General features: G+C 31.1%; 2 protein-coding genes across 3 annotated transcripts in view; one reads left to right on the top strand and one right to left on the bottom strand.

Moving 5' to 3' along the window:
• Nucleotides 1-22,078, top strand: part of LOC109609621 (rap guanine nucleotide exchange factor 4) — a 71,895-nt gene extending 49,817 nt beyond the window's left edge. Inside the window, exons 1-18 of one of the 2 annotated variants that reach the window (XM_049967791.1) lie at nt 1,670-2,026; nt 8,208-8,354; nt 9,383-9,434; nt 13,919-14,080; nt 14,567-14,737; nt 15,825-16,008; nt 16,059-16,204; nt 17,380-17,524; nt 17,580-17,762; nt 17,843-18,037; nt 18,106-18,339; nt 18,395-18,516; nt 18,776-18,855; nt 18,908-19,078; nt 19,174-19,286; nt 19,338-19,529; nt 19,619-19,968; nt 20,023-22,078. In XM_049967791.1, the coding sequence (XP_049823748.1) occupies nt 1,940-2,026; nt 8,208-8,354; nt 9,383-9,434; nt 13,919-14,080; nt 14,567-14,737; nt 15,825-16,008; nt 16,059-16,204; nt 17,380-17,524; nt 17,580-17,762; nt 17,843-18,037; nt 18,106-18,339; nt 18,395-18,516; nt 18,776-18,855; nt 18,908-19,078; nt 19,174-19,286; nt 19,338-19,529; nt 19,619-19,968; nt 20,023-20,147 (2,859 nt within the window). In that variant the 5' untranslated portion in view covers nt 1,670-1,939 and the 3' untranslated portion in view covers nt 20,148-22,078. Of the gene's footprint in view, nt 1-1,669; nt 2,027-8,207; nt 8,355-9,382; nt 9,435-13,918; nt 14,081-14,566; nt 14,738-15,824; nt 16,009-16,058; nt 16,205-17,379; nt 17,525-17,579; nt 17,763-17,842; nt 18,038-18,105; nt 18,340-18,394; nt 18,517-18,775; nt 18,856-18,907; nt 19,079-19,173; nt 19,287-19,337; nt 19,530-19,618; nt 19,969-20,022 lie in introns of those variants that run through there. The other variant, XM_049967790.1, reaches the window with a different exon arrangement.
• On the bottom strand, nt 3,207-3,890 carry LOC109609622 (uncharacterized). Its single transcript, XM_020026321.2, has 2 exons — nt 3,752-3,890; nt 3,207-3,643 (listed from the first exon to the last, which is right to left on the bottom strand). The coding sequence occupies exons 1-2, from the start codon at nt 3,800-3,802 to the stop codon at nt 3,254-3,256; spliced, it is 441 nt and encodes a 146-aa protein (XP_019881880.1). The 5' UTR covers nt 3,803-3,890; the 3' UTR covers nt 3,207-3,253.
• Nucleotides 22,079-23,013: the final 935 nt, after the last annotated feature.

The following is a 23,013-nucleotide window of genomic DNA, read 5'->3' on the forward strand; positions in this document are numbered from 1 at the left end:
TCTTCAGCCACACACACGCAACGTTGTCGGGCTAGCCTCGCACAAACCACGTCGAGTACGTTTTTCTAGTCCGTGCCGTGTTTGCTCCCGTTCTAGTGGTGCAGTTCACATCGGCAAACATTGCCGTGAAATGTTTGCCGGTTTTGCCACTGAAAATTTCAGTTTGGTGCGTGCGGTTTTTAGATGTGCGCCTAATTCTTTTGGGCTCATTCATTTCATTGTGTTGAATGCGGGTTTTCGTTGAGGTTGGTTTATGCTAGTGACAATTGTGTTTTGCAATTGAATTTGTTCAGCTTGTTGTGAAGTACCACACATGACTTTTTGAAGCACATGTACATATTTTTTTGTTTCTCAAATGATTTAATTACACAGTTTAGAAAATGATAAGCAATTTTATTAAAATTTTAATAATTAAAATTAAATTAATTTAATTAAAAAAAATTAAAAATAACAAAAATTTGTATATTTAAAAGAAAATACAGAAAATACTTCTAAAAATAATTTTAATAAATTTTTTTAATTAAATTAAAATAAAATACGAAAAAATTTACTTTAATAATTAACAAAAAACAACTAAAATTTGTGTATTTAAAAGAAAATACTCAAAATATCACTAAAAATAATTTTAATAAAGTTTATAAATTAAATTAAAAAAAAATACAAAAAATATACTTTTATAATTAACAAAAAAAAAAAAATGTGTATTTAAAAGAAAATACTCAAATAAATAATAAATTGTGTGTAAATTTAAAAAACAAGAATTTTAGTATATTTTATGAAATAAATTTTTAAAATATTATTATAAATATCAATTTAAATTGTAAATTATTATAAATAGATACATATGTTTTGATTATGTTAAATACTAATTAAAAATTACTTCGTTAAAAAATTATACTTGTGAATTAATGAATATAAATATAATAAAATTCTGCCAATTATGAAGAGTGACTTGTATTTATTTATATTATTTAACACCTTCTAATATTATATATTTTAAATTTTGCATTCGAGAAATATTAATGTTAACCCATAAGTTTATAAATTATGCATTAGAACTAGTGTTCTAGTTATGTAATTTAATTTAATTAATAGAAAAGCAATTAAGAACGATTAAATCAATTATTACATCTTGATGGTATTAATTTGGCTCTGCGTTACAGTAAATTGTTTACTCAACTTGCACACGATGTTTTACTGTTATTCTGCAATGTGTGTTCTATTATCGTTGTAATTCTTTGAAACGCCAATCGATTTATTCAATTTCTCTCAACAGGAAACAGAACGAAAATAATTAAAAACTAACTGGTCTTGAAAATCTGATTTCGTTTACAAATTCCTTTGGCATTCAATAATAAATTGAAAACGGGAGGAAGTCGGACCGTTAACGAAAACAAAAAGAGAAGGATGGTTAAATCAAATGACCGTAATTAATTACATTAACAGGTTTGGCCATTAATAAACAAATATTTATTTAACTAAAATTTATCGGAGGTGCATGTGTTTGAACTAATCAGTTTATTCTATCAATAAATAAATTAATTGAAAATACACACAATGGCAGAAATTCCGAAACTAAAATTATTTAAATATGTTAAAATATTTCTGGTACATTTTATTACCTGTTAAAAACCAACGAGTGGGAAAATGTGCACTTAAACAAATGGATAAATTAATACATCATTGGAACAAACCGAAAGATAAAAATATCTTAATTAATCACTAAAGATAATCGCTTTGATTGCAATCGATAAAAATAAAATACAAATACTAAAATAATCAGCTATCTCTGCTATTTACTGCTATATTAAATCCTTATCGATCAACCGTAATATATGCAAAAATATTTTGCCGATACACAGTGCTATAGTTTGAATTGTTTTTAATAAACATTTCCAGTGTGTTTTGTGGCTGCGAAAGTGGAAAATGGGACAGTAAAATGGTTGTAACATGTTCGTTTCTTAATTGTTTGACGATGTGGTGCCACAAGGGACTGTACAATGTCAAACACGAGTCTAACAATAAGGTAACTTAATTGATTTACTAATTGGTGATGGGAACTTCAAATGTGAGAACAATAAATCCAATATTAATGATGCAATTTCTTTATTAAATGAAATTTTAATGTGCCAGTTTCTGTAAAATTACTGTACGTGTTGGTGTATTAGATTAGTTTTTATCGTGCAACAGTCATGCTCTGATTAAGTTTGCAAGGAATCTGTGAGACAACGCATAAACCTGGCAAGGTGTAATATCGGATAAAAACTGTGGGAACCTCTGTACTTAATTGCAGAACAAAATTATCAGGAAGCTGCACACGTAAGTGCAATGTTTTGTTTATTAACTCTGGTAACAGTACGGCGTTTAATCCCATCATTTAATTTGATGTGAAACAATGATAAATTATGCAAGATTTTAATTAGTTTGGAGCAGGGCATATTGTCTGAAATTAATCTTTGGATGCGGTAATTTATAAATTTTTCAAAATTAACAACATTTTCCATATAAATACATAACCAAATAATGGTTTATAAAATATTAACCTGGTGGTTAACATTTTATGATTCTGTTGGGAATACATATTCATGCCTAAATAATGTTATAATGATCCGTAATTATTAGAGCATAATTAATTTGGTCGTAAAAATTTTGATTAACATTTGATCACCCCACAAATCACATTAAATAATTATTTTCACTACACCATAATTCAAAATAGGTATTGACAATATCATGTATATATTATATATATATATATATATATATATATATATATATATATATATATATATATATAATAAAATGTTTTTGAAACCAAAAGTCGTTCAAGATACCAAAATTTGGATTGAAATTTTAATAGAAAATCAAAATAATATTACTGTGTAACTGTGTTTACTATTTTGTAATTAAATTCATATCAGTATTATGTATAACAAGGACTGTTGAACAATATAAAGATATTGTAGTAAATATTTGCTTGTATTTTAAGTGAACTTGACTCAGTTTTTTAATCTTTTATAAATATTTAAACATATTATAATTGCTTCAAAACCTTATGACTTCGTTACTTCGTTATCCAAATGAAAGGAAACAATTAACAGGAAGGTAGGTAGGTCATTTTAGATACAAAAAAAATAAACAAATGAAAATTAAATGTTTTCAGTAGCTAAACAAATAAAATTAAAGCAAATACTGAAGAAATAAGAGACCATTTATACGTACATTTATTTAGATATTGGATATGATCAGATGGCTAAGGACATCCGCTTAAAACATACTTATCCAACCCCTTCATTTTTTCCATAATTGGCGTCACGCATCCTTGCGAAGCGTCCACAATGGTCCTCAGACTCCCGACGAAATCCTCGGAAATGGAACGTCCCTTAGTTTGTAAAACGTCCGCAAACTTCCTTAAACAGTCCGCCATGTTTTTTCCTAATTTACACTCGGCCGGCAACGTTTTCTTAACTTCGGCCGTTATGTTTTTGTATTTATTCAGATTATCGTTCAGAATTTTCAACTTGTCGGCGGAAAGGCAGGAGTGTGCCTTATCCAATTTGAAGTTATCAATCTGCTTGAATATTTTGTCCTTACAGCTCTTCAACTTGGCCGCATTGTCGTCGTCGCCGCTCACCCAAATAATCTAAAGAAAAAGTAACATTATATGTTATGTGACAAAGTCTTTTAAATATAATATGAACATATAAGTTTGCATATAAATAATGAAATATCTGACACCAGAATAACCCACCTGGAGCGAGAGGCACAACATCAGTATGACAAAATCATATTTCACACTCATGTTTTTTACTATTTGCACAGACGAAGGTGCGCTTGACGGCTGAAAATACAAATATGATGACTTGAAATGGCTCGAAAAAGTAGTTATATTATTTATGTAGCTAATGAGCCATTTCTGCTATCCTTTAAGTGATAGGGCTGTTCAATTAAAGCAATTATCGTTATCATTGTGTAGTTGTGAGTAACGCAATGAAAATGAATTAGCAAAGCAATAAGTAATTAAGGATAGTAAAAAACGTTACTAAATTAGTAAAAAAATTCCTATGTTTTCTGAGTCATTGGTAAGTAAGTGAGGTAAAAAGTTTTTGTTGGTGAATTAAATAAATGTGATAATTAACAAGTAATAAGTACTAGGTCAAATTTAAGGTTAAAAATCAATTTTAATTATTCGAATATTTCTAATTAAAATGTTAGATTAAAAAAATAGAATAATTAAAGTTATGGTTAAATATAAAATATATATTTCTTTCTCTTTTATTAATTAGTATAGTTTTAACTTGATTAAATGATTTACTAATATTATATAGTCTTATTTATTGTATTTTTTAGTAATAGATAAGTAAATATAAGTATAAAAAGTTTTCGTCGAAAAAAAGTTGGAATTCAATAAAGTCTAGTGGTGACAATTTGTATTTTAACTGTCAGAGGAACGAATAAATGAGATTAATAAAGTTCGATAAATTGGCCAGTGTTATAAAACTTTTCAACGAAAGTTACAATGTACTTAAAATAACAACTTACTTGCTTATTCAACGGTCAACGTTTCTTTCGCCTATCTGACCAATAAATAAATTCATCAGTTTTCGTTGAGCTTAGGGAAAACGTGTCCTGCTTCTGTATTAGTTCATAAAATAATACATTTGCAGACAAGTGGCGACATACTAATATTGCAAACTGCCCAAAAGAGATTATCACTTTTGAGGAGTATCAAAACTCTCATTGGAACATCAAATTGACGACGCCGCTTTCAAAAATTTGATTAATCCGCGTGCACGGATAAGATCCTGGCGTCCTTTCAGTGCATTAAATCCGATGAACTCTTTGCAAACAACGCGGGACTCTTTGTATTTGTTTTAAGTAAAAATGACGTACCGCCGCCGAGGCGAATGGATTAAAGTCGGAAATTGTCGCGGCGTTGAGAACGCTCGGCGCTGAAATATTAATTCCTCGCGGTAATTAAAACTTACACGGATTTTAATTTGTAATTCCGGTGTTTACGGGGGGCCGGTCTCCCATTTTTGCTCCCGATGCTCCGAAGGCAAATATTCCAGATTAATTGCGACGGTAACTTAAAATTGGTCTAAAACTTTGGTAAATATTTTGAATTAGTTAGGCTAGATTAAAAGTTTCTTCAGGTGTCTTACTTCTTTTTATTGAAGTATAAATTAAATAACAATGGTCGAGCATCAAAAGATCATTAAATGGATCTGTTCTTTGAAAAATACTACATTTGCGGAGTTTATTTATGAATATGAATTTATTTTTCATTTTAAAATATTAGGTACGAGATAAACATTCTACAAGCAAACTTATGTCAAAAAATTCTGTGTTAAGAAATTTCACTTTGAGTAAGTTTTTCATAAAGCAATTAGTAGAAAATAGTCATTGAAATGTTTCGTAAGTTTTTTTAAATACAGTTTCAGAAAGTTTCAGCTTCAAGCCATTATCCAGATCTCCGAGAATTCAAACAATTAACCACTTTTGGATGGATGTAACAATAATAGGAAATGAATACAGTTAAAAAATAATTAACCCAAGTAATATTACATATTATAATAACAAAATCAATACAAACAACATGAAAATGTAATAATATTAATGCATTATTATATTGACTGGATAAATTGATATACGATTTCAATTTGTATTTAACCAAGTTGGATTGACATTTTTTTGTAATTTAAAGTGGAATTGGGGCAACAGTATAAAACCTCAATGAAACATGTCTGTCTTAATATTGCTCCGAATATATTACGTGTGTGTAAACTGTCAAGAAAATTCTCCCCCACTGTCGAAATATTTCAATCCGAGACACTTTATGCTGGCACCTAATATTCCTTCGTTTAAATACAAACACCAGTTTAAATACTAACTTAAACTTAAATCACATTTTCCTGACAAAACTTCGCCGAAGTTCAATGCGATGTAATTTAAATGTGGAAATACAGCAATTTTGTGAATTTATTAACGTTGTAAAGCAATATATTCGTGTAATTATACGGAGGTGGGGCGTTATTAATTGTCGGCGTATGAATATCTAATTTACACCTGTTCTCAAATGCATGATTTAATCCGTTTTGGTTTAGAGCAAAACGAGTTGCAGCGTGCGTCCGCTTCCGGCGAACGTTTCCACATTTCGATTAAAACGTTCTGGCCGCTTCATCCGATGGCATAGGGAATGTTTTAAAGCTCTTATTTCATTGTGGCGCCACAGATTTAACTGAATATTTCACGAAAAGTATGAATTTAGATGGGCTGTTATCGTTAATTTAATGTTGGTTTTGCGAAATGATCAGCTTAAAAATTGTGCCCAGATTAAATTTTCCGTGGTAAAATATTAAATATTAAGTAATTTTAACTCACTTAAACTTATCCGGTTCATGGTAAATTGGAAAACAATATTTAGCAGTGCCCTCTTGCCTTCATTAACACGAATAAAAAAATTTTGTCTTGTATTATTATCATTTAATATATTCATTCATATTTTTTCCATTATTTACATTTTTTAATTTTTTTCTATTTTTCCATTTTTTCCATTTTGTACATTTTGTACATTTTTTCCATTTTACCATTATAATTTTTATTCATGTACAATATGAATGAGTAATTTATTTATTTAGAATTATGAATGGGGTTAACTGAAACGAATTGATCCTTTTTCAGTAAAATCTCTGTCACTGTTTATAAATAGAGGTCCAAATTTTCATTTCCACAACTCTCCAAATTATACAAACGAATTAATGATCATTTCAATTTAGAAAATAATGAGTGAACTCAGTCGAACAACAAAACCACACACACAGGAACAAACGATCGACGAGAACAATTAAAATAACAAAATGAAGTGTGAAAAGTGGTAAAAAAGCCTTTGGTTACGACGTGCGTTTATTCCCGGGTTCCCCCAGTCAGACGATATCCAGTAGCGTCTCGTGCGTGATTACTATTTGCCGTTCCGCCCTCCGGGTCACTGCAAACAGGACATATTCCCCCTGTTGACTCAACAAGGTGGTCAATAAAATGCGCCTGTTTTTATTTGTCGTGTTCCGGACGAAATTCCGATGTGTGCACGAAAGTATGAACGTTGGATACGGTCCCCGTTGTAACAATTTCAGATTGCAGACGTGGCCCGGGGTTCCGGCCCGCTCCGTGTAGCCGCAGCCCTGATGTTTGCAATATTGCCAGGCGCCCCGATAACCGGAAATGTAAAATGAATAAATCGACTTTAATTGAGCCGTGGAACGTGGAGAGTTATTTATTTTATCATTAGTTGCGGTCGAATTGACGAATTCTATCGCGTAACAATGTGAAAATTGTTTTATTAACTGTTTTACACGAGTTCAACTTGTGTGGCAATGTGAAATTGTTTCAGTTACATCGTAACTTTCGAATAATTAGTAATTTATACCAAATATGAACATACTGTATACAAACATATCTATGAATATTTCTTGTTTTAATAATAATTCTATAAAAATTAGAGCAACTTTTTACTAAATGTCATTAATCCCTACAAAATTGACAATAATAATAGTTTTACATAGAACACCTAAGTGAACTGAGTAATTTTATTCACATTTTACATTCTTATTAGAAGTGGAAAACTAAAATTTGTTCCATGTATTCTATGAATTAAATTTAACATTCATTCATAGCGCCATCTATTGGATAGTAGTCGGACACCAGCAAGTTACAGGTTTCTATATTAAATCCTTCTTACTACTTTGATCTTTCTTAATTTATACAGTTGCTGAAAGATTATTAAATAGCTGTAATAAAAAAAATAATTTCGAAAGTTAGAGCTAAACAATACAAAAAATTATTATTTGCTAAGGTATAATATATTAAAATAAATTCTGCCAATACTGTAAATTCAACTAAAAAATAAATTCATTCATTCACCCACTATTAATAAAGAAAAAGTTATTTTAATCCAGTTAAAAATACATTGCAACATTTATAGTATGTGCTTATATTCCATTAAAAGTTTGTTTCGTTTGTTTTGTTTTAATTAATTAATTGAATTAAAATAATTTCCATTTTATAATAGAATGTTGAGAAAATCCAATTTGTTTTTTATTCATTTGCACGTTTAATTTAGATAAAAATGCCCATTATTTAAATCGTTTCAACTAAAATTGTTTAAATAAAAGCGTGTAAATTAAAGAGTTTTATTTTCGTTGTTCCAGAATCCAGTGACAATATGCACCTTGGGCGTGGGAGCAACATTTGGAGAGTCCATTCTCCAAGATCTACCCAGGGACACAACGGTTGCCACTCAAACGACATGCGAACTTTTACGAGTCGAACAACACGACTTTAAGCTCATTTGGGAGGTAACATTGACATAATTACTAAACACTCATTCTTAATTGGTCGGTGCATTTTGACGTTTTGGAACGCAAATACGAATCATAAAATTTTGCATATCACCAAACCACATTACATGCAGGTGTTACATATTCATGACATCATTTTTTTAAAAATCATCGTGTGGTCTGCATAAAATTGAATGGTCTGCGCTTTGTGTGTGTGGCACAGACTGATTAATATGTATAAAATTTTAAGTGCATGCAAATCAAGATTCACAATTCGAATAGGGCTCTTTTGTCAACTTGTTTTTAACTAAATATATAAAGCAACAAAGCAAATTAAAGAGTGTTGTATTCTCTATTATTCTCTTCAATTTATTAAAAAATATTGAAAATATAAGCTGTATATTTTTACATGTTTAATTGTGCCAATATTCAAAACTAACAAAGAAACATGTAGAGCCAAGCAACAAAGTAAAGTGACTATGAAAACATAATTAGCAAACACGGTAATGATGTTTTTGGAAGACTTACCTTGTGAAAACTAACAAAAGGTTCACGTCTAATTTTACCAGACGATATTGATTTTAAATGTGCTTATGTGAATAATTGGATGACTTTAAATTAACTATTTATTTTGTAAAATTCTAAAGGCATTTAATTGCTCCATTTTCCAAAATTATCTAATTAGTTGTTACTTTTCTATATCAGAAAACAGATTAAAATTTAAGACACTTTAATTAACCCATGAAGACTAATTGAAAAGAAAACCTTCATCGTTGCAATTGGATTTATATCTATTTTAATTCGTTGTTAATCTATTTCGTTGGTAGACACTTAAATGTCAATCCATTTATAAGTTCGTCTAATGAAACTTGGCAAATAAATTATCTCGCTGTGGTAAACAGTGTAACGTCAAAATATAGGGGTCAGTCAGAGCAAGAAAAAAAAATTGACAGCCGTGGAAAACGGTGCTTTGGTCATTTCCCGTTTTCAATTGTGAAACGTCGATTGTTTCCGGGAATTAAATGTGGTTTATTTGTGGTTTTCAGAAAAACAAGGAGCTTATGAACGAACTGGTCTCCAATTGCAAGCTGAAAAATGGTGAGTGAACATCAATGTTTTACAATTATTGATACACATTTCATATTTATATAACTATAATAATAAACTAAAATTGTTTATTTATAGTTCTCAGTCAGATTTAATATAAAACAATTTAAACAGGAAACTGCTTATTATGTGTTAATAAGAAAACTTTCCTGGAATCTAAATATAAGGAGTAAAAAGAGCGTAACACAATTGTTGCAAAAACATTGTTTCTTGAATGCATTTGCGAAACACTCGGGAAATCATGTAAAATATTCTTTTTAAAATGTGTCCTCTCAATATTTATTTTGCCTGCTGAGTTCTATTGTATTGCTTGTTCGCAGTTATAAACTTTAACGGTAATTACAAAAAATCAAACGTGTATAAGCATTGTTTGCTGTATTCAAGTTGGTGCATGTATCTTAAATCACGTCGCAAATATTTACTAAGCGTTGATTGCTTTGCTTTTATCACAAATGATTTTATTCGCAATTGTTTGCCTGTTAAATAGATTACTGCCCATTGTTAAACTAAGTCTTGTGTGAATAAAACAATTTGCAGTTGAGTAAAAACTAGATTTTTATAAAATATTTATGTATTAAATAATTATAGTTAATAATTTGGAATTAATTTATACAATGAAGAGGAGATGGCACCTAAAATAATTATAGATTTCTATGTATTAATCCTCTTTTGGATAAATGGTACTTGAAACAACTAATAAGCAGAAATTTATTGGATTTTTATAAAATTTGCACTTGAGTGAAAGCAATAAAAAAGTTCTAAATAGTCATAAATTACTTATACTAAAGTCTACTTTAGTTAATACTACTTTTATAATATTATTTCTCATTAAAACTCACAAGAACTATAAAAGCCAAATTAATCAATTACGTGGCTTTAATTGAAGCTGCATATTCCTATTAAAAGTTGATCAAAACTAATCTTAACTTTGGCAGCAATGCAGACGCTTCAATGGCACCCACAAAATACGCATTTGTTCAATTAATTGCCCAATTCACCTATAATCGAAATTTTTACAAAACACCTCGAGCAACAACAAATCAATATCGAAATTAACAAACCACTTGTATCGAGTTGCCGTGTTTAGTTCTATATAATAGTGTTCCCACAATGGACTCCACACATGTTCTAAGCCCCATTGAACAATCCATTGAAATAATGCGTCTCGAGAATAATCCTCATGACAATTGTAAGTTTGTAGACGATCCTTAAAAATAATAGAATACATTTGTCAGACGTATCTCTGGCACGCATTCTGTGTTGCCTGAAATAAACGTCGTTTAAATGCTTGAATGAAACAGAATGAAATTTCAGTAAAAGTCCAATACTGCATTTGTCTGTGCCTTTAAATCTGATAGTGCCATTTCGTTGTGAATGCGCCTCGAACGCGTCACTGCATCAATTAACTTTCTCAGTGGGATTTAAAAGATTCTTTGTACTACAATACCCACATTGAAGTATTCTGGTAATTTATAAATGTTAAGTAGGAAAAGGTGTTAAACAAAAATAACAGGAAAAGTCTTTGGTATTTGAATATACTTGTAGATACTCATCCAGGACTTAGGTCATTGTATCGCAGCGAGTGAGATAAGTTTTTGTTTGATCACGACACACCCATGTACGCTTGAACTTCCCTTTCTTGGCTGGAAAGTTTCTAACTCGGAATACCTCTGAAATATATAATACATCTATCGTTTACCAGAAATAGTTCCGACCGTAAATTGAAAAAAGTTGAGTGTTTGATTAAACGGTAGTAGCAATTCTAAACAGCGCCATTCGATTTCAATACTAAAATTGAATTTTATTTTCAAACGAAAATACGTGGGAATAGGTTGGCTCACAAAACTACTTTTGGGAAATTTATGTGAATTGTTTTAACCGAAATGAAAGTCAACCATTTTAAATTAGATACTTTGATGATGGTGTCCAAAAAGTGACATAATGGTTAACTGTAAGTAAGTCGAATACATATTTTTTGCTTTGTCTACTTAATCTGTAATAGTTAATAAATTGGAATTAATTTATACAATGGGCAAGAGATTGCACCTAAAATAATTACAGATTTCTATGTATAAATCCTCTTTTCCAACAATAGAAACTGTATGATTCAACTAAGCAGGAATTTATTAGATTTTTATAAATTATTTGTGTGTGAAAAGAGTAAAGTTAGCAATTTGGAATTAATTTATCTAATGAACAAGAGATGACACCTAAAGTAATTACAGATTTCTACGTATAAATCTTCTGTTCCTAAAATAGATTATTTATTAGATTTTTATAAAATATTTATGTATGAAAAAGTATAGTTAACAATTTGGAATTAATTAACACCCTGCCCTTACAAAATTAATTTATTTAAAATCTCTGAATAAATATGAATATTAATTTAAATATGAATTAAGGGTAATATTACTCTCATTTTTTTAAATATTTATGATATTATTGATTCGTTAAACCATTAAACAATTAAAACAAGTCTATTAAAATGTGTTCACAGTTATTTGACAGAAAAATAACAAAAAAAAAGTTATATATGAAAATTTTATTTAGCTACCACCCACATAATAAAGATATTTTTTGTAAATTCTCTTTGCTAGTGTTTATTTGTGTGTTAAAATAGATTATATACGATTCGTTGGTTGAACTGTGATAAAAAATCACATTTGTCATTTCATTGGGCTTTCACTGGCAAATCGAAATTATAGCGTCCAACCAGGCGTCAGTTAATAATTTTGACGTATATTTATTATAGGAGTTATATTACTGTGAAAATTGATAATTTATTAGGGGACAAGGATCCGTGCATCAATATGAAATTATTTTCGGTTCTGTCAGCTTTCATAGAGTTGTTATATTATATATTTTTCAAATTGCATTTGGAGAGTAATAAATTGGCCATCTCAAGTGTACATACGAAATTGGTGTTCGTCCGTAAAATTATTTATTATCCATTGTCATATTTTTTGGTATTGTTTCTAAATCCGATTTTGTAGGCGATATATTTCCAACCGCCATTTATATCTAACACTGGCCCTATCATAAAATATACGAGACTTTTCTCTTTCCACTTCTGATATTTTGTCTCTTGGCAAAAGGGTGCGATCATTACTTCAGTTTGATATATGCTTTGTAACATTCACGTGGATTTATTCCGCCCCAGAAATTCTGTTTGGAGATATATTATTTTAAATGATACAGGGACATTTTGAAGTAGAAGGAAATTAAATAAAAAAGTCAATTGGACTCTTATTCAAAAGTATTTCTTTTTCTATTTAAGAATGCTTTATACAGATAGAAATGTTTTATGTAATTATCCTCCATTCATGTTTTTATTAATTCTCCTATTTCCCCATTCGCATATTCGGCATGGAGAGCAGACGTGTTTCGAAACGTCATTTGCAATTTGTCGCACACACAAAACTAATTAGCCAATTACTGCCTCGCGAGGATGACGCATTTCATGGGTCACATAATGAAAAATCTATTTTCCACCCCCGAACACACGTCCACGGACGGCGTCAGAGGAATGCATCGCGTGCAAGGTTTCTCCGTATTCCTGGGGCCAGCTGATTGAGTGACTAATCTCCCAGTTTTCGCCCCTAAGACCCGATGACTGGTCGTAAAACCAATTCATTCTGTGGAAGAACTTTATCAGCTCCAACCCTTATTAGTTCCCGACGAACCGGTTCGTATCGGTTTTCCATGTACGTATGTGGATTGTGGGTGGTGGCCCGTGTACTTTGGGATGATTTTTTCTGGCGGTGGTTCAGTGAGGCGGACGGTTTCGTTGCGCGATCTCGTCCATTAGTGGAAAAGTGTCTTCGGAGGAGCTTTGGAGATTCGGTGGGACTAAGTAGGGTCAATTGCGGTATTTACGTGACACAATTCTGCTCTCAACTTGTAAGTTTTATTTTTTTTGACTTAATAAGGCATTATCGGGATTTCTGCGATAGTTGATCAGATATCATATGGTTGGATTTACACTAAATTCCTAGATTGGAGTACTGATAAAATGTTTAATTCATTTAACTGGATGTTGTGTAAAGTGATTAAGGTATTAACAATAATATATGTCCATTATATCATGTTAAATTTAATATATTTTAAATTATATTTTATAATATTTAACTGCCATTCCACGATTATAAATTCAAAATGATTTAGACAGTTTATTGCAAGTTTTCAATTAAATGTGCTTTTAATAAAATAATTACGTTGCTCTCCAATAAAATTTTACATATTTGACAATTTAAAGGCGTCTCATTTAAATTACAAATTAAAGTAGAAAAGTAAATGTTTTAAATGTTAAACTGTAAATTTATACGAATACAAATTGATTCTCTGGATTTTAATATAAATGGTGGTTTAGCTTAGTCAGTCAAAATCATCCTATACATTTATTTTTCCTATGACACTTCTGGTTTTAACTAAAATAAATTATAGTTCCGATTTTTTATTCTAATCTTTAATTTTAGGTTTTGGTAGCGTTAGTTCAAAGGGCAGTATGCAACAACCAGCTTCACCACCTCCAAGAAGATCAATGTCACCTGATCAGCCTAATCCTGCTGAACCTATAACTGAACAACCTAGCACTTTGATAGGTAGAATAGGATGGTCACTTAGAACTCTGCTACTATGTAAGTCTATATGTTATGATTTATTTATTGTCAATCATAATAAATTCATTGAAAATACTATAAAATTATCATTAATTCGTGGTAGTTTTAAAATTATATACGCACAAAATAATATTTCATTAATTTAATGTCTCCTTATTTTAATATTGCTTTGATGCATTATTTATAAAGAAGTTTCATCTCAGTCACTTTAAACTCGTTTAATTATTTATGAGCCTTTTATGGTTACTAGGATATGTCAATCATAAATTCCAAAAATTTTAATAAAATTTCGCTGGAATTAATTATAAAGCGGACCCTCCAAACGGAAGTAAATATTAAATTCGGTAAGTGGCCAGAAATGTTCATATTGAACGTACGATTGAAGACCTCGATAAATATTAATTTTCACAAAGGACTTCGTCAATTCCCAACAGACCGAGTAAATTGAAATTATACGCATGGTTTAAGCGGTGGATTTTGTAATTAGAATTGTTTTGTTTACAGCTCAAAATACTTGTTTAAAAGACAGAAAGGTGTCAGGTCGATTGGTGAGAAGATGTGCCCCAGGGACTGAGTTGGTGGACTGGATGTTGAATCTTTCGCCCAGTGTCCATACCAGAGCTCAAGCAGCTGGTATGTGGCAAGCGTTGTTGGAAGAGGGTGTTATTTCTCACGGTGAGTTAGCATACACGCTCAAAATTAGCCCACTTGTCTATTGTTTGTAAAACGTTCACAATAGCCTCAAATTACTTTCCTATCTTATCCCATTTCATGATTCGTTGGTCCACCAGATCCTAATTGCGTCGAACTCCGATGCTCCATGAACGAAATAAATAAATTCCAGGACAGACAAAGGTCTGGGGACCAAGCGAAACATGTACAAAGCCGCATTGCACGATATTTCGCCTTCATCCCATGTCTGCCCCCCATAACTTCTTATTCTCGGTAATTTTAAACTGGCTTCGCGTCTGGAATGTATATATTTTTTGATTAAACATACCACGAACAACTCCCAAACACCAGACAAACGTGTGTGCGCCACGCAAAATATTTAAATTAACCCTGGGGAGAGGGTTGGTGGAACATTAGGGGCTAACGGTGAGTCGTTTTTCCCGGAAAACTGTCGAAATGTCATTGCACATTACGTGGCTTCTTCCGTGTCGTTTTTAAGTGAAGTATGAAATGAGATGGCGTAGACTAATCTTATGACAATCTGACATTGAATATGGTTTACAGCACCTCATTTTTTTTTTTAAATTTACACTATAATTAACTTTGAGGAAGCAAACAAATTGTATTCTTTGCATCAGATATTGAACCCTTAAAGAAACAAATAAAATAACCCCAAATAAAATCGAATTAATCAGCATTCTTTCCACTTAAAACGCCATCTTAACGAAATACAAATATCTGATTACGCCTTTTTCCTGATCGCTCAGTCGTTGATTTTTATTTACTTAATGAGAGTAAAATCGATATCGTCCAGAGATTTATTATCATCCTTATGCGACCGCAGTTACCCTGATAAAAGTTACGTAAACTTTAACGGCAGTAATTAAAGTTCCATAAAGATTGATAATGTGTCCCAGGCAGATTTTAAGAGCATATATTTTAAATAAAAAACACCTGTCGCTTCTAAGGCTATATCTATAGGAACCCTCGGGTTTTATAGAGCTTGATGGCTTGCATAGATAACCAGGAAGCTTTAAATTAAGTTTAGCTTCACACTCTTCGTGCATTAAATTCGATAATGTGATTTCAGTTAACAAGGAGCAACCGTTTAAGGATAAATGCTTCCTGTACAGATTCTGGCAGGATGAAGAGGGTCCAACTGTGTTACCTCCCCTCGAGGACGTGGCAACCGCCGAAGAGCAACTCCAAGAATCTTTGGGAGTCTTAATACATCGTGGTCCAGATGCGTTTCTTCGAATGATTATGAGAAAACAGTACGATTCTTTTGCATTCACCAATAGATTGCTACAAATAACGTTTTCAGGAGTCACGAAAGGACGGTCGACGATCAGGAGACTATATACGAAGAGTTATTGCACATCAGAGCTTTGGCGCATCTTTCGAACTCGGTCAAGAGGGAATTGGCTTCCGTAATAGTTTTTGAAGCCCATCCGAGAGCCAGCACAGTGTGTAAGTATTTTTTTCGAATTTCTAGAGGACAACATTATTATAAACTTATAGTACAAAAGGGGAACATACCGAATACTCGAAATGTCGGATGCTGGAAAGGTCAGAACCCGCAATAAGGAAATTATTAATATTTACTCCGGGTAATTTTTTGTTCCCGTAGCCCACCCCAGCTGCACGCTCCACACATGCTCCATGAGCATGCGCATAAGTTACCGGCACGCACTTACGACGTCGACTCGAATGCGCTCGGATATTTCCGTTTCGGGCATCCGACATTGCGACCAATCGCTATGTAGCCAAACAAAGTCTATTACATCACACGTGAGTGATCTTATGAGTTTATGGGAAGTTTAATACCAAGCATTAAGTTTAGTGTCAGCAAAACGGAGCTGAAACTTAAACTTCATAACGGGTGTAATAAATTATTTAGCCCAGATTATCCTGTTCCCTGGCTCTTATTACTACAGTGTATACGGGGAATATTAATAACATTAGTGGGTCGTAAATTCAATTTATTAGCTTCGAATTTGGGCTGAAGATATCTGATATTATTGCAAATATCCTATTTTTTATTAAAGTTATAAATATTAAAGTAAGAGAGCGAAGGGTGACTTTTACACAGATTCAAAGATGCTGGTCTAAATCTCGGCCTTATCTTTATTAGAGGTTATTATATAAGTAATAAAATTATGTTAATAAACCCCCGGCGCTAAAGCCGTATTACAACACGGATTTTCCATTTGTATCTCATTTAAATAGGAGACTTATGAGAAAGACACAATTTCGTTGGCTTCTAAATATTTTAACAGTAGCAGCAATTGAAGTTAAATTAAAATTGATTAACTACAACAAAATAAAATCACATTAAAAGCATAAAAATCGTTTTATTATTCAAAAAGGCGTTTTGGTTTTCACACAATATAACAAAAAGCACCTTTTTGATCACCGAAGTTGAGATAAAAACGGGGACATAAATAATTCAGGACATGTTATTTTTGGGTCAGTATCAACCTTTTGCGCTTCGATGGGATTTTGGGGAACCTTCGTGTTTATATTAGTCTGAAAGTAAACATGTATTAGAAGATTATATATTTATTGATCAGCATCTATATTTAAGAGGAAAATGATATTATTGAACAGTAAATAAATATTAAACATAAAATATATTATTTTAGTGTTCCATCAGGGAGATGAAGGTAGATCGTGGTATATAATTTTAAGGGGATCAGTAGATGTTGTGATTCATGGTAAAGGTACAGTAAATACCTTACACGAAGGCGATGATTTTGGAAAATTGGCCCTTATAAACGATGCCCCAAGGTATTATACTCTGAAAAGGGCTCTAGTTATAAAATTTATGTACTTGTACTTGTAGAGCTGCCACTATAGTGCTCCGTGAAAACAATTGTCATTTCCTTCGTGTTGACAAGGAAAATTTTAATAGAATACTTCGAGACGTCGAAGCCAACACCGTTCGACTAAAGGAACATGGTAAAGACGTTCTTATATTGGAAAAAATCAACGCTACAACCAAACAAGTCTTTTCTTCCCATTTTAAGTAAGTACCGAAATTTTTTACCGAATTGTCTAATAATATTGAATCATGATTAAATTCACATGATTTGTATTAAATTTCAGATATACTGTGATGGCGGGAACTCCGCAAAAAATGTTAGAGCATCTTTTAGAAACCAGATTAGACGGAAGGGGCACAATGGGGGGTGGTGATAACTTTATAATTACCACGGCCCAAGACCCCTTTTTAGACGACTTTCTTCTTACACACATTGTGTTCATCCCCACTCATCAGCTTATAGAAGAATTAGATAAATAATATCCTTTTTTATACTACCTAATTTAATACCTTGCCATGATCTGTTATTTTCCTTAATAAAAATTACTTATAGAATAGACACCACTAACCAGGACAGGGAGTTCATTTTAGCCTGTAAACGGCGAGTGATACAATTCGTGTACAGATGGGTGACGACCATCAGGCAACCCGTTTTCGAAGACGATTTAGCAGTGGAATTTCTTGAGGATTTAGCAGCGTGTTTGGAACAAGACATTATTCAATATAATGCTCTTCAGGAGGAGGCAACTCTCATGCATCATGTAATGTCGCAATTGCGAAGGTAAACAATTTACCTATTATTTATAATAAGGAAATATATTTTTGATTTATATTAGATATCAGGAAGACAGGAAAGCTCATGAAGGTCAGAAATGGAAACTGCCTCCTTTAGGACAGCCGATAAGTTTGTTTAGTGGAAATGATACAAATAGAACAATTATAATGCCTCAGGATGATAGTAAGTTCATTTATACGATTTTTTTAGACATTTTCAGATATTGCTCCCTCATAATGCCTTTCTACGTTGAACTTCAGTATTAAAAGTTTCCTAACAAAGTTGTGGCGTAAACTACACATCTGAAAAAAGAGCTTTAGATAAATCTGATATCAGAGACTTCACAAAGTCTGCGTAGTTTTGATCTCTTTAATTTATTGACTTTATTGAGCAAGACTCTAGAATTGCCAAGCTAAAATTGACATTATGTCTCTCTTTTTAGTTATATTCCGCGTATATTGTGCTGATCATACTTACTGCACTCTGAGATTACCTGTTGACACGCCAGCAGACACGATAAAGGTAAATTTATTATAAATTTATATACCTTGGATTAATTAGAGAGTATTCCCAGTTGGTGGCAGCGGATAAGCTCAAAATGAGGACAACAGACGAATTGTTACTTGTAGAAGTTAAATCGAATGGAGAAAGAGTAACTTTTAAGGACAACGACATTAGCATACCGACTGCATTGACGATAAATGGTAGAATTTTTGTATCACCAAAGGACCACTTGGATGCACTGGTAAAAAATTTTAATTAATTTAAAAATGAATAATTAACATACAACACCAGTTGAAAATCAAACTTAAGTATATTAAAAAGCACAAAATGTTTTAGACATGTCTTTCTGAACAAGAGGAGGCCACTCAGGGTATTGATGGCGACATCGAGCTCTTCAGCACCAAAGAATTAGCATACTACATGACACTATTTGACTGGGACCTGTTTTGGTAAGACTCAACTTTAACTTTAATTGAAAAAAATTCAACATTATTTTGTAGGTGCGTCCACGAATACGAATTACTCTATCACACGTTCGGGCGACATCATTTCGGACAGATTACAGCGAATCTGGACGTGTTCCTTAGAAGATTTAATGAGATACAGTTTTGGGTGGTGACCGAGATTTGCATGGCTACCAGTCTTAGCAAACGAGTGGCTATACTTAGAAAATTCATTAAATTAGCCGCATAGTAAGTAATTGTAATGACAGATATAAATAAAATGTTTAATGTCTGTCCAATTGTAAATAAGATCTATTCTAACTAAACTAAATTTATAGTTGTAAGGAATACCAAAATCTGAACGCTTTCTGTGCAATTGTAATGGGTCTAAGCAACGTTGCCGTATCCAGACTATCCAACACTTGGGATAAACTCCCATCGAAGTTCAGAAAGCTATACACCGAATTTGAATCCCTTATAGATCCGAGCAGGAACCATCGAGCTTACAGAGTTAGCGTGGGCAAACTGCAACCTCCAGTTGTCCCCTTTATGCCATTGTTGCTCAAGGATATGACTTTTACTCATGAAGGCAACAAAACTTGTCTAGATGGTTTGGTTAATTTTGAAAAAATGCACATGTTAGCTCAAACAATGAGAACTATACGGTTCTGTAGAAGTAGACATTTAGGTAAGTCCCTTTTATTTTAATATTATTGTGTAATTACCCTGAACATGTTTGCAGTATTGGAACCACCCTCTCCAAAGAGTGAAGGAGAAGTAAAATCATACATTTCGTGCTTACGAGTGATTGATAATCAGCGAGTGCTAACTGGAATGTCGCAGAAACTGGAACCTAGACGTTCTTAGTGGCAATATATGCTTTCCAACAGGGTGCTCACATATGCGGGATGGAGATGCTGGACTCTTTGCCCCTGTCCATTCGCCTTTTTCTTTTATAAACCCCAACCTACCTATGTATGACATTATGAGGGCGCTATACTAGGCATTATGATCTTCCATATGAAGTAACAATAATATTTATGCACTGGCCACGGAACCATAGAAAAATGATTTGGCGGTATGGATTAATCATGAAAATATCTAGATATATACAATATAAATGTGTCAAATTAGGGACGCATTGTCCCCTAGTAGTTGACTTTTTCTTATTCATTTGTGATAAGTATTCGATCTTTATTTAATAATAATTGTTATTTCTCGTTTCCCTTTTTAAAGGTTAACAAAACCTTTAATTCGTACAAGAGGACCAAATTATTATTGTTATCCGATATTTTGAATTTTGAAAACAATTTCTTTTACAGACGATTTTGTAACATTTAATTAATTACGTAATAAGTACATATTAAAAATTTTGCATCGAACTGCAAAACCGACTTTAATATTAACTTGCACTTGAAATTTTTTAGTGCCAAAAAACACATCACTTCAATCTTCGAAATAATAATTCTGAATTTTTCAATTTCCTCCACTTCAATGCACAAAGTCTCGTGTGGTAGTAATATTAATAATATTAAATAATGATAAGTAAACCTCTAGTTGAATCTTATGATTGTGAAAATCAAAAAAAAATCCTCTCACTTTCAAGCTTTAATAATTTTAATAATATTTATTGTTAAGAAACAATCATGATGATTATCTGTGAAGTTATTCGTATAAAATGGAAAAGGATGCTATATTCTTATAAGGACTGTAATATTTTAGAGGAACATTTTTATTCTAATAATATTTAGTAAACAAAGTGAAGCAATAACAATTTGTAGTTTAATAAATATGCACAATCGATATGTGTAAATTTGTAACTGCTTTATTTGTAGATATATTTGTCTATGCGTCTTGTTTAACTCATGTAAATTGAGAAGAATATTTGAAAATTATATTTTGAAACATTATTTGATTACTACTATTAGCAAACTTGTGTAATGTAAATTTAATACAATTCAACCTCCCAAACAAATAAAATTATTGAATTAAATTTAAAACAAAACGATTATTAATCACAATATGATAAAAGCAATATTTGTTTTCCAAACAAATGTCATTTGAGGTTGAATAAGTAAATAAATGTGCATATTTGTTTACGTTTCTGGTGTGTATATTTTTAATTATGTATATATTTGTGAAAATACGACAGCTTCTTGTTAGCAATTTGTTATGACAATCATGGTCGATTTATGCATGTAAAAATATAGAAAATGCATAAATTGATGTAACTTTAATAATAATTAGCACAACATCATGTTGTTTAAAATTTTCTATTATTTGATATTAAATTTCGGATTAACAATATCACAAACTAATTTTGAAATTGTAAATATTGCTAATTATAACATCGTTGATGGTCATTTGTGATTTTGTGAATCCACGAAAATCAAAAAGAAATTGGTTGCTAGACCATAAATTTGAGTATTTGTGATATATTTAGAAACTTATATAATATATGGTGTATTTGTTATAAATAGTCCTAGTCTATCAAATTTATTATAATTTTAACTATGGACCATATATAGTTATTTCGTTGTTTTTGTAAATTTTCACGAAAAATTGTAATAAATTTGAATAATTTTATTTATTTTGTATATTTTTCTCCTTGTCAATATAAAATGACAGAAATGTAAGGACAACACTCCAATGCATGTATTTGTGTAAGATCTCGATACTAGAAGTAAAATATTTTTACCTAGAAATTATTATGATTATTGTCCAATTGTACATATTTATATTTGAAATTTTTATTATATTTACCCATTCAATGAAAATAATAAAAAAATCATTCGTAAGTATTGTTTTATTTTTAATTTCATACTTAAATGTTATGATAATATCATAGAAGTACAAAAATATAATAAATAAATATATTATAACTATTGTAGTTTGTAATTTTTCTAAATACCTTATTATTATTATTATACCCAAACGTCAGGAATCCTCTGCTTCACCTTTCATATCTTGGTAAAATTACATTATAGTGGACAGAAATTATGTTGCGCAAGCGCATTACTGTCAAGAACTCTTACAACGTTGCCATATCTGATAATTTATTTATTGAGATATTTTGTGTTGTGACATTTTTTTTAAATATTAATAAGGAGTATATTTTGAACAAGTAAAAAAATTAATATTTCTTAATTAATTTTAATTTTTTTCATATTATATGCCTATTTTTTCAACAATTGAAAAATTATGTTACACATTATTTTTTTTGAAAATATTCTATTTTTGAAAACTTTCCGACAAAAATAGGTTAGTTTAAGTTAAGATAGGTTTCCATACCTTTTTTTCTAAATATTCTATTTATTATTATTTATTACATAAAACCGCAAAAACCAGCATTTTTTTTTAAATTTAAAACACATTTAAATACAAATACACAAGAAAATACAAAAATTCACAGCTGCAACGCCGAGTCCAATAATTTTAGTCCGCTATATGCAGTTTTTCGTTATGTGGATTGCCTAATAAACAGGCGTAGGAGAACAAGTATATAAATATTTTGGCTTCTACATATCCTTGTATATATTCATAATAGATATGTTATAATTATGTAGCAGACGAAAATCTTAAATATAAATTATATATTGTATATATATAAGTTTTCTTCTATTGATAAGCAGATAAAGTTTCGAAACATTTGATTCTGCGACATCTATTTATTATATGTTGTACTTACAGTTTCAAACTGATAAGTAGGATTCTCATTTGGTAAGACTCTTAA

Source organism: Aethina tumida, chromosome 5 (assembly GCF_024364675.1).
Source record: "Aethina tumida isolate Nest 87 chromosome 5, icAetTumi1.1, whole genome shotgun sequence".
Classification (NCBI taxonomy): Eukaryota; Metazoa; Arthropoda; class Insecta; order Coleoptera; family Nitidulidae; genus Aethina; species Aethina tumida.